Here is an 11945-nt window from a genome sequence, read left to right as displayed (position 1 = left end):
ACATTGCATATTTTCATCCTTGGAGGACTAAAGGATTCATGATTGCCCTGATGCTGAGGAAACAGTGGTTCCCATAGTTCCTTCTCCATCCATCCTCCCCCTGTACGTATTTCAGCCTACATGGTCTCTCTCTGAGTGAAGAGCACAAACTGCAGTCCTACACCCCTCAATTGCCTGAGGCCCAGTGAAGATGCAATCTCTCCCTTCAGGATTATATCAGTGCATTTGCAGATGTGGGTGTCCTAATGCAGATAACTACAGAGTGGAGGGACATAGACTTGGGCACCCTGGATCTAGAACTATAAAGCATGAAAGGCTGCAGCTACAGACTGATTATTGATTATTGTACAACCTTGAAGGCCCTTTGTACACAGTGGACAATAACCCCAATTGCTTCATATTATCCCATTCTCTAAGGATTTCTAAATAATAGTGGAGGAAGAAGAACCACAAAAGCACTTAGGTTGTTCTGGTATTGGGTCTGAGCATCAGGCATATTAAGCACTCTGCTAATTTTTTTCCCTTTTTAAAAAACTCACTTATTGTTTACAATGTTTATTAGGGGAATATACATTACCATAAGATATTATTTTAATGACTTTTATGTGCACATTTTGCTGATATTAATTGTGTTGACGTTTTTGTGCAATAAACACTGTCCTCCATCTCTATAAATTTCTCATTTTCCCAAAATAAATATGTATATTAATTTTTAAAAATAGTTTCTGCAGCCCCCAAGTCTTAAACTATTTGTATTATGAAACATGATGAGAGGTTAAAACCATCAAACCTCAAATATAGTGTAACTGAAAACCCAAATTTAGAGGCCTAGGTGTTCATTTTTCCTTTATATTATTTCCTCATTTTTTAATATTATTATTGTAATATGTAACCTGTGGATCTAATATTTTAATTTATTCAGTTCTCACCCACCGTTTTTTGACCAGAATCTTGGAGAGAATAAAGTTCATGTACAACATATTGATCCTTACTTTTCCTTTCCTTCACTCCTTCTCTCATCTGTCACATTCCCAATGGATGGTAAAGTCTTAATCTCAGACTGTTATTCTGCAGAGCCTCTTTAGGGCACTATGCATGTCCCTATTCCTCAGGCTGTAGATAAAGGGATTCAACATAGGAGTGACCACAGTGTACATCAGAGAGGCCACCATACCCTTCCCCGGAGACTGTAACACAGCTGAACCCAAATACACTCCAATGCTTGTTCCATAAAATAAACAAACAACTGACAGGTGAGACCCACAGGTAGAGAAGGCTTTATGCCTTCCACCTGATGATGGAACTTTCAGAATGGAAGAAAGAATTTTACAGTAAGAGTAAAGATTCCATGAGATGGGAAAGAATCCAAATATAAAAGCAAATAAATACATTGATATAGTATTGGTAAAGGGATCTGAACAGGTATGGTTAAGGATTTGAGAAGGCTCACAGAAGAAATTAGCAATTTCTACATTTTTGAAGCAGGTAATTTGTAAGGCAATCGTATTGTGTGTCTGTGAGTCCAAAACACTAACTAAGAAAGACACCAAGAGTAAGGAGGCAGTGGAGCAAGGGTTCATGATGGTGTGGTAATGTAGAGGGTAACAGATTGCCACAAACCTGTCATAACCCATCACAGTCAGGAGCATGTGATCCATACATCCAAATAAGATGTAAAAAGACATCTGTGTCAGGCAGCCCACATAGGAGATGACTCTGTTCTGAGTTACGTTGCCCACAATCATCTTTGGGACCATGGTGGAGATGAAGCAGATATCAGACAAAGACAGGTTGGAGAGGAAGAAGTACATGGGGGTGTGGAGGTGAGAGTCAGAGATGACAGCCAGGATGATGAGCAGGTTCCCGAGCACTGTGACCAGGTACATGGACAGGAACAGTCCAAAGAGGATGAGCTGCAGGTCTGGGTCTTCTGAGAAGCCCAGGAGATGGAATTCAGAGAAACTTGTGAGATTCTGTGTTTTCATGCTTTTTGAGAACTTTTCAAAAATAAATGTCATTTGAAAAGTAAAACAGACACACGGTAATACACATTTTTTTAAAATATTCACAGATAAAGTATTTATAATTGAAGTCCAAAGCCTTTACCAACACTGCTCAATTGTGGAAAAGCCAATTCCTCAAGACGTTCTCATAATTGACTTTTTTGTTATCCATCTCCAACTATACACACTTACTGTAGAAGCATTCTTCTAAATAATGATGCTTTATACTTCAGAACATCACAATTTCAGTGAAATACATCCAATTCCTTGAAGAAAAATAAAAGAGAGAAAGTAGAGACATCCCCCTTTAAGAAAAAAAATTTTTTGGAGTTAAATTAAGAAACACTCAATATACATTTTTTTTCATAAAATGATACCAAGTACCTTAATTTGGGGTACAAGTAGGTATTAAAGTCTAGAATTTTATTATCTGAATATTAAATTAAATCTGATGGCTCATAATCAGAACACATTATGCTGAGATCCAGTTGTCTTTGAGGAGTTTTTCATTAATCTTGGATTTCCTTTTTTTCCCTTTGAAGAATGTAATTACTCTTTCAAGCTTTGTTCCACATTAAAATTTTACAATAATTTCTTTTTTGGGGGTGGTTACTGTGGATAAAAATCAGGTCCTTGGGCTTACGAGGCAGGCAGTAAAACCACTTAGGTAAATTTTACAATAATTTCTATCCTTGGTTTAAGTGCACTTACATTTTCTGCAATAATACTTCAGTCGGGTGAAGGGAGGGCAAGGATAAGGGGGAAAAAATGAGAATCAAGACTTGTCATGTAGAGGTACAAGATCCCAACAATGTATGTAACTGTACTGTATCCCTGAAATGTACCAATAAACACAATTAAAGCTGGAAAAAAATAATACTTCAGTCAAGCTTAAATGATATAAGGACATACAGACCACAAATGTGATATTGGTGTACTTTCAAATATTAATGATTCAAATAATTATAAATTATAAGAAGCACCTGTGACATCTGTAAGGTTGTAGAGAATTGTTTTAAGCAACACTTTCCAGTGTCAATAAAATATGTGTTTGTAAGACACTGCCTTTTCATTGATTCAGAATTCTACACTAGGGCGGTAATATAATTTACTGTTTTTCTGATCCTTTTACAGCACAGGACTGATTCCTCTACTGCAAGTCTCCTCTTTCTGCTACATGGAAGACATTTGTTAGGCATGTTTTCTTTTTTAGGCCACACTATAAATTAGTTGGAAAACATGCCAAACAGGAAAGCAAGTTAAATAATTTATACATAATTGAAATTATACCAGCACAAGAAAAATATACTTAAACTGATGCAAATACCTCTCCCCACAAAGTTATGGCCCCTCATTTATAAAATGATGACTTACCTTATATGGTTGTACTAATTCTTTTCTTTTAAATTAAATAAACACTGGTTCTGTATAATTAATGTATAGATTTGCTTGGAGAATTTTTTAAAGTCCAGCTACTCAAGTCTCAGACCAAAAGTAATTCAATGAGAATATATGCATTGCAATTTCTTTTGATATTTTGTAAAACAGCATTGAAAACCACTGTCATAGAATATATCCTGGCATTCAGAAAATACTTCAGTGTTATAAATAATAACCACCATCTATTAACACGAAAATTTTAAAATATGAACATCAAAACTAATAATTTATTGAGATCCAGAAAGTGACCTAAATGTTGGCATTTTTTGTATCTGTACATGATTTCATTCTCTTGAACACTTGTTCCCATGAAATTTTACTATCATAGATTTCTTAAGTACATCATTTTCCTGTCAAATTTTCCAAAACCTTACCACAAAATACCTAAAACTCATTAAATAAGTTTACAACAGCAATACCTGTTGAATCTGAAATGGAATAGGTTCCATGAGCAACTGTTTGTAAATCTTCCTGAGGGGAACACAGATCTAATGTAAATATTTTAATTGATGCCAAGCCTTACCTTGGAGAATGACCTCTTTTAATTTCTAAGTTCATTGTGAAAACTTCCCAGTCACTTATTAAAAATCTGTATAAAATATTCACTAGGCATACTTCTGATTTCTAAAAATTAATGTATATCAAATTTTACAATTCTTTGATTATATTTATTTTGCAAAACAATGTCCTGCATTATCACTTACAGCCTTTCACTCTGAAGATACGCTATAGGAATATTTCTACAGTATGTGTTGCAATGATGTATTTATTAAAAGAAAGGAAATATTATCATCATATAGAGAATTATATTTCCATTAGTCTATGGTGGAGAAGATTGCTCTGGGATGGGAGTCAGAAATGAACGTTTATTTCCATATTACTGACCTGTTTCAAGAGGTAGAATATGGGTGAATCTATCCCCCTGTCTGCGCTTATGCTACTTAAGGAAAATCGAAAGAATTATACCCACCTGCACAGGTGTGACAATGATAAGAGTTCAGAACTTCAGAATTCAGTCATTGTTTTTGTTTTTAAAATAAAGAAATATCACTATGCAAGAAGACAAAATATGGTGACGAGCATTCAAGTGACCCTGCAACATGGAATGCTGGGAAGTTATGACATTTGTCTCAGCCTTAGGCACGGCTTGACCTGCACAATTTTCATTGTGTTTCCATTTTTTTTTTGTGAAGAGTATCTCTGTGGTGCTTTAAGTGGTAGATATAGATGTACTTAATTAATGACACACACATGACACACACATGAGCCTTTTTATGTTTCGGTTCCTCTAAGGGGCAGTCATGAAAAGTAAGGCATGTGAGGAGAGAACATACCAAGTGGGTCCAAGGCATGCTGGTCAATGACAGTTATTGTTTCTCTTGTGAACTAGACAGGGTCCATTCAGTATTTGAAAGACATTTTTTAAATCAAGGATGCCTCTTGTCTTGAACAAAGTATAGACTGTGGAGAGTCAGATGTAAGGAATAATACATTATTTCTCTCCAAATTGATGCATATAATTACAGACTAAAAAATAAAATGCCCGTTACAAAAGTAGGAAAATGATAAGTTCAGACCATAGACGTTATTGAATAATATTAAGATCTCCTTGTAATCAGCAAATTTTATACCTACATTCTATTTTCCCTAATTTGATATTATATATATTAACCCCATGTGGAGCAATCATTGTCCATTTAACCCATACACAGGGCAGTTGTGCCAACCACCAATCAATACAAATTACCTTGTTATGTCCCAGAGATACTGATGACCTTTCCGGTATCACAGAATTAATAAGTGGAATTGAAAAGATTAAAAATTAATCTCACACATTCTTTCCAATGAACTGCAAGTTTCACTGTTGCCTAAGCAGCAGAAATATTTAGGCGGATGTAATGCAGTTTTAACCACAAGAACATGAGATACACTATTTAACTCTCTTACTCACTAAATGGAAATTTGACCCAGACCTTTTATGTCCCCAAGTGATATTGTATGAAATAACTGCATGCACAAAAAGGATGTGGAAAGCTGACAGAGTACAGTGCAGTTGTAGCAGGAGAGAAATATGTGCTGTATTAGCAAATGTATGCTCTTGTTTAATCTTTGCTTCTGACCTACTTCTGTCCTGGTGCCACACCCTGCTCTGTTCTGTGTGCTAATGACAGGGAAAACTTTTATAAATAACACAAACCTATAAAGTGTTACAATGTAAAATGGCTTCTGCTGTCTCTAACAGCAGTTTGCTCTGTTTAGCTCAGAACGAATAGGCACTGAAGGCACTAATTGCTGGATGAGGTGTTTGGTCTTACCCTGATATAACAGGGCACATCAAGGTCTTGAGATCCGAAGAGACTGGAGCCACATGGTAGTAAAAGAATCAAGATGAAAGAACCCATTGCTAACCTTTACTCCCCTGACCGTGAACATCCTCTTTCCTGTGGACAAGAATAGATAAGTAAGTGAATCTTAAAGGTAAACTCCCCAACTGTGAAGAATTGTTATGACTACATTGAGATTAACTATTCTGTGACTGTGATTTGAACAATGAGAATGAAATGAAACCACCCAAATTAAGTCAATGCTGTGAAACCCTATAAAAGGAGGAGTTGTAACCCAGTGCATCGTGGATCCAGGTACGGCTTATGTATGATCAACCCTTATCGATTAATAAATTTGTTATTTTATTTCCCTTCTGCTGCGTCTCTGTGCGTCACTTACTGCTTTATTCCATAACACTAACAAAAACCCCCAAAAGGAAGAGCACAGGCATCTTTTCCTGAAGTGCCAGCAATGTGAAATGCTAGGTTGTGTTCTTAAAGGGACAATCTGCAGGGACTGGTATTCATTGTTCTCTGTCTGAAATCAGTTTTACCCAAAAACCTACTCAGATTCTGTTAACATTACAGGGTCTTCCATTTCTACTGGAAATGATAATATGGCTTGTAAATATAAGGAAACAAAACACAAGAAATGAAACAAGCTACCTACAATGCAGCCTCCATGCCTGGCATACAGGAAGCCCTCCAAATCAGTTCAGGATGTTATGGTTACTGTCCTCTTCTTCCATACCCTTAGCATTGCATTTGTCATCCTTTTGGAGTGTCTAGAAAACACTGCAGAGGGAACCCGTTTCTGCTATTATAAGTGAGAAACGAATGGAAAACAGAATTTGTAGAAAGCAAATTTAACATAATAATTCTTCCTTCACCACTACCAGTAAGAACATAAAATTTCCATTTTAATGACTGGTATTTTGATATTTATTCTTTCCCATCTGACTAGCAAAACTGTCATTTTTGTCCTTACAGCAAGGAAAACATATTTCAAGCATCCTTTCCAAATGTATGAGTTACCTCTGCACTTACTGGGTGGTGCTGTTTCTCTGCTCGGTCATAGTAAATTAGAGCAGATCCAAAGATTCTCTTATGTCTGCTGCCCAACAGAACATCAGGCTCTGTCCTCAGGATTAAAAGTGATACAAATTCAGGTAGGAACTTTATGAATCAGACCACTACAGACAGTGAGATACAACCATGGAGCTCACTTGAGTGGAGTTAGCAAACTGAAGGATGGAAGGCACAAGAAAATTACTGACAGCTATATGACATTTGAGTCTCAATGCACAGCACTCATAATTAGCCAAACTGGCCCGTGCCATTCCAACCTCTAAGGAATTTGTAATCTAATGATGAAGGAGATAATAAATAAATAAATATTGAGAAGATGTCTTGAGTTCTCCCTATATTCAGAAAAGGCTGTGGGTCCTAATCAAATCTGTTTGTGCATAACGTTTAAATAACTATTTATGTTAATTTCATTTTTGAGGTAAAATTCACATAACACATTGTATGCGCATCAGTGACTATTATTACCTTCATATTTTCCTGAAACACTCAATATTCTACAGCTTCAAGAACATTTCATTTTCCAATCTGAATATTAATACCTGACTTTAAATTTCTCTCTCACCCACCCAGCAGTATACTATGAACAATTATAAGAAATTGCTTTCAAAATCACAATACTAATATGCCCAGAGAGGGAGAACTGATAATTCTAAATATTAGGTTACCTTCTTTTTGCTAAACTATATTTAAATGGATGTCACAGGTATTGAATCTAGAATTTTCATCTGTGAAATCTTCTGAGGTACTTTTACTGCCTCTATTCTTCAGGCTGTAAACAAAGATATTTAGAGCAGGCATGACCACAGTACATTATAGAAGCTGGCACCCTGTTTCTGGGAAATTTTAATAAAGCTGAACCATCATGTACTCCCAAACCTGTTCCATGTGATAAGCGAACAACTGACAGTAGGGACTCATAAGAAGAGTAGATTTGGGTTGCAGATTCAGTTCAGTGGTTCTAGCACCTGCCTCACAAGCACAAGGGCGCAAGTAGGATCCCTGGAAACACCCCCCAAAAAATAAAAGAGAGAAGATTTTATTCTTAATTTCATCATGGTGATTTTCATTGTGGGAAAAGAAACTGTAATCTGATAAAGTGATCCATTAGATTGAGTTGGGGAATAACATGGAACTAGAGATATATTTTACTGTTTCTGGGGAATTTGTCAAAATAGGCAAGATTAAGGAGATGGGAAACATTACATAAGAAATTTGCAATTTTTCACATCTTTGAATAGGTAAACTACAAGAGAATAAAATTAGGCAGTGAGAAACCAAGCACTGTGCAAAAATAACAATCAAAACCACAAATGCACAAAGGCAAGTATTTCTGAAGTTCCAGAACTTTGGTGAGGTACAGAGGGTCACAAACTGACTTTAGTCTATTACAGTCAGAAGCATGACATCCATACCACAAACAGGAGAGAGAGAGAGAGAGAGAGAGAGAGAGAGAGAGAGGTCATGTAGCCTACGTGGGGGATCACTGCTATGAGGTTGGATGTATATAGTCATGTTTGTGACCATGGTGGAGATGAAAGTTAGCTCAGGAGAGGTGGAAGAGTAGAAAACCACTGAGATGTGAAGGTGAGAGCCAGAGCTGACAGCAAGTAGTAAAGGATTCTTGTGTACAGTGACCAGGTACATGGTCAGAATCAGTCCCAAGAGGACAGGCTGCAGGTACACAGTGCCTTAGATTTCCAAGAGATGAAGCTCTGAAGCAAATGTTGAATATTATCCATTTACATAGTTTGGATGCCTGCGAGAAAGAAAAGATGGTCACAGAATAACAAATGTGCAGGTACCAAATACCATGAACATTTGTAATCCAAGTTCTCATTTTTAACAGGTACAACATTCAGGTCCACACACCTTCAGCAACCTCTATGTTTTGACAAACTGTCTCCTGAGAAATATTTCAGGACTGGCTTGTGAGTTAGTGATCAACTGTTTTACACATGTACTTCAGGACACTCATCTAAACAACTGAGAAGTCTAAGAATATCAGAGATCAGAAGTCTATAGACACACTGAAAGTCATCCTATATTTCTCAACCATGAAGAGATTAAAAAATATTCTTTTTTCCTACAAAATATATTTACTCACTAAAATAAATTTGAATGCCAGCACTAGACCAAAATAGGTCTTATTTTTATTAAGAAAATGGTACAGATATTTTTCACTTCCAATATTTGTAAACAGAGTTTGGCTTGCATTATGTGGTCATGAAGAAAATCAATAATTCATCAACAGAAATATTGCAATGTGAAAATTATTTCTCAAAAGCATTTTTATCATTTTTGTGCTTACTGACTTCTCTCCTTTGTGGGTATAAGTGCTGACCTGAATATTTATTCTTGTAAAATTATTTCCATGTATGTGTTTTGCTTAGCCTTCTTGGACACCAACTGTTAATGGATAACTATTAGTTAAATATCTACACTAATATGACACCACTGGAGAGGCAAGTGTTGGTAGATGAGAAAATAAAATAGGGGCCTCCTTAGGTCTTCTGACTAATCTTGACTAGAAGAAGTTAAAAAAGAAATTTTAGGTGAAGTGGGAAGGGTAGGGGAAAGGAAACAAGTGAAAATAAAAAAAAAATCAAACTTTTTGTAAATAGGGAAGGGAGGAGTGCTTGAAGCGAGGGCAGGGATATGGGGAAAAATGAGAACCAAGACCTGTCATGTAAAAGTACAAGACCCAAAGATGAATGCAACTGTTCTATATACCTAAAATGTATCAATAAACTCAATGAGAAATAAATAAATAAATAACTTTACTAGAAAATTTCCACTAGGAAGGGTGTCAAGGATGACGGTAGGTGAAGAGAGGAAAAATAAGGATAAAGAAAGTCACAAAATGGCCTTGAGACTCGGACCAAGTGATCAGAAAAGGAGCTTACTGGCAGGACACAAATAGAAAGCCAGGGGAACAATTATAAATTGCCCCCACCTCCAACAAAATATATGAAAAGCGAGGATTGGTTAGCTTTAAGACAATATGTGTTCTCACCTTTCACACCTATATATGTGTGAGAGATGTGAACACATAAACATACACACCCACAGAAGCACACACATACATACACACACATATATATATGTGTGTATGTACGTATGTATATGTATATATAGGCATATGCATATAATGTACACCCTAGGGTCATTACAGAGATATCCACATGCCTACTTACTATCTCTAAGCTAACCATGAACAAGATAAACCCTTGCCAACTAGCTGCCTATCCAAAAATAAAGCCTTAAAAAGTAGTAGGTCAAGGACAAGAAAAAAAGACAGAGCAAAAAGAAAAAAAAGAAAAGAAAAGAAAACAAAAACAAAAACAAAAACTGCACATAGGCCACCAAGAGAAATGACATTAGGCAGAGATACCAGAATACAATTCAGACATGAAAAATTCCAGGAGGGACATTGTGCAAAACTCATAAGCAGCTGAGTAAAAGGATTCTGAGTCCTCCAACTTTTAGGAGCCCCCTACCCTGATTCTTGCTTTTTAGGGTACATATCTATCTTTTTTCCTCTTCCTTCCTTTTCCTCTTTACAAGTTGTCTTCCTTTGCTTAAACTTCACCCTTCTAATTTTTCACTGGGCTGAGTTTACAATCCTGGTTGGCTGCTTACACAGCAGAATAATCGTGCATGTCCTCTTGATGTGAGATCTTTGGTTACCTGATCAGTAGCCAGACATGACACCACTAACCTAAAATGTAGCAGAAGTACACACTTCAGGTATCACTGACTTAAAAATAACAAAATGTTACTGAAATTGAATTTTACAATTGTATACATGTTTACTTTTGTTAAAGCCATCTAGTCGCAGCAGTTTATCTTACAGGAATGGTTTTGCAAAATGAATTTTTTTTGGTAACCTGTAGTGAACTGTTGAAAGTATTACATTTTATTTCTCATCCTAAATTTCCTAATTTCAGGATTAAATTTCCTTACTTAAGGACTAGCACCATGAGATTCCAAAGTCCAAATTTAAATGTCAACCAACTTATCTCTCATTTACAGGATTTTGTCACCCATTCCTCACACACAAAATGCTTTCATGGATGCAGAGCCTTTGCAAATACACATCTGTGATATAAATTAGTCAGTTTATTGTTATAAAAATTTTCAAAATTTATTATATCATGCAAGTGAAATTTAATAGTCAATATGAGCATGAAGAATATGTATCTGAACACAATAATGGATGTGTATTGACTCTGACAATTCACTTAGGTTTCTCAATAAAAATCAATGCTATTAAATACATCATGTCACTCTTAAACTTTCAAAACTACCCCTAAAGTCTGCTGATAATAATCCTTGAATGATAATTAACCATGAAATTTTCCATTACATAAAATAATTTCAGTTAGGCCCAATAGAGAGCTCTGGAAATTGCAGTGAGAGTGAGGAAGTTAACATTTTAGATATGTACCATTGACCTGTTACTAAATGTACAAAGAATATGAATTTGTACACCTCCCCCTGCTCTTAGAGCATGATGGAAATAAGGAGACTCAGCCATCTCCACAATGTGTGTGGATCTAAAGGAAGTTTGGAATTTAAATATTGAGTCACTTCATGTTTTCATCTTCATATAAAGCCCTCTCACTTTCTAAAATAGCAAGTTTATGGGTGGATAAAATTGAAAGAGGCGCAGAAGAACGAAATGATGAAAAGTGCTCAAATGTGCCTAGAGTCATTCACCGTGTCATCTAGTTCTATTTTGTATATTTTACTATTTTTATGCCAATGCAAATCTTTGCTATGTTCTTGGATAACTGAATGTAGTAGCTCCTACTATATGAAGATACAAGAGCCATGCACCCCTAATATTGACAAAAAAATGAGAGCTATTTTACTTTGGCTCTATTTCTAGGTCAGTCACAGGTGGGATACGAGCTGTGCACAACAAAGCACCAGAGTGTAGATGCCACAGCCATTATGCCTACATATAGTGATCCAGTAAGAGACCAATTGGTGTTTAAAGAGGATTTTATTTCTAATTCCTCATGTGTTTCAGAACAGAGGTAAGATCCAGGAAACTTGAAGTCAATCAACCTTCTCCAAAACAAGT

The 11945-nt window shown here is 36.0% G+C and overlaps 1 protein-coding gene and 1 long non-coding RNA gene across 3 annotated transcripts in view; both read right to left on the bottom strand.

The window, feature by feature from the left end:
• Window positions 1-1055: 1055 nt before the first annotated feature.
• LOC104866694 (olfactory receptor 7E24-like) lies at window positions 1056-1985 on the bottom strand. The gene has a single exon (XM_010630863.1). The coding sequence runs from the start codon at window positions 1983-1985 to the stop codon at window positions 1056-1058; it is 930 nt and encodes a 309-aa protein (XP_010629165.1).
• Window positions 1986-5788: 3803 nt separating this feature from the next.
• LOC104866687 overlaps window positions 5789-11945 on the bottom strand; it is an 8108-nt gene continuing 1951 nt past the window's right edge. Inside the window, exons 2-3 of one of the 2 annotated variants that reach the window (XR_781510.1) lie at window positions 6434-6562; window positions 5789-5884 (exon numbers count right to left, since the gene is read on the bottom strand). This is a non-coding gene — a long non-coding RNA (uncharacterized LOC104866687). The remainder of the gene's footprint in view (window positions 5885-6433; window positions 6563-11945) is intronic. The other variant, XR_781509.1, reaches the window with a different exon arrangement.

Source organism: Fukomys damarensis, unplaced genomic scaffold, assembly GCF_012274545.1.
Source record: "Fukomys damarensis isolate Sample0158 unplaced genomic scaffold, DMR_v1.0_HiC HiC_scaffold_37, whole genome shotgun sequence".
Taxonomy (NCBI): domain Eukaryota; kingdom Metazoa; phylum Chordata; class Mammalia; order Rodentia; family Bathyergidae; genus Fukomys; species Fukomys damarensis.
This window is presented reverse-complemented; position numbering and strand designations above follow the sequence as displayed.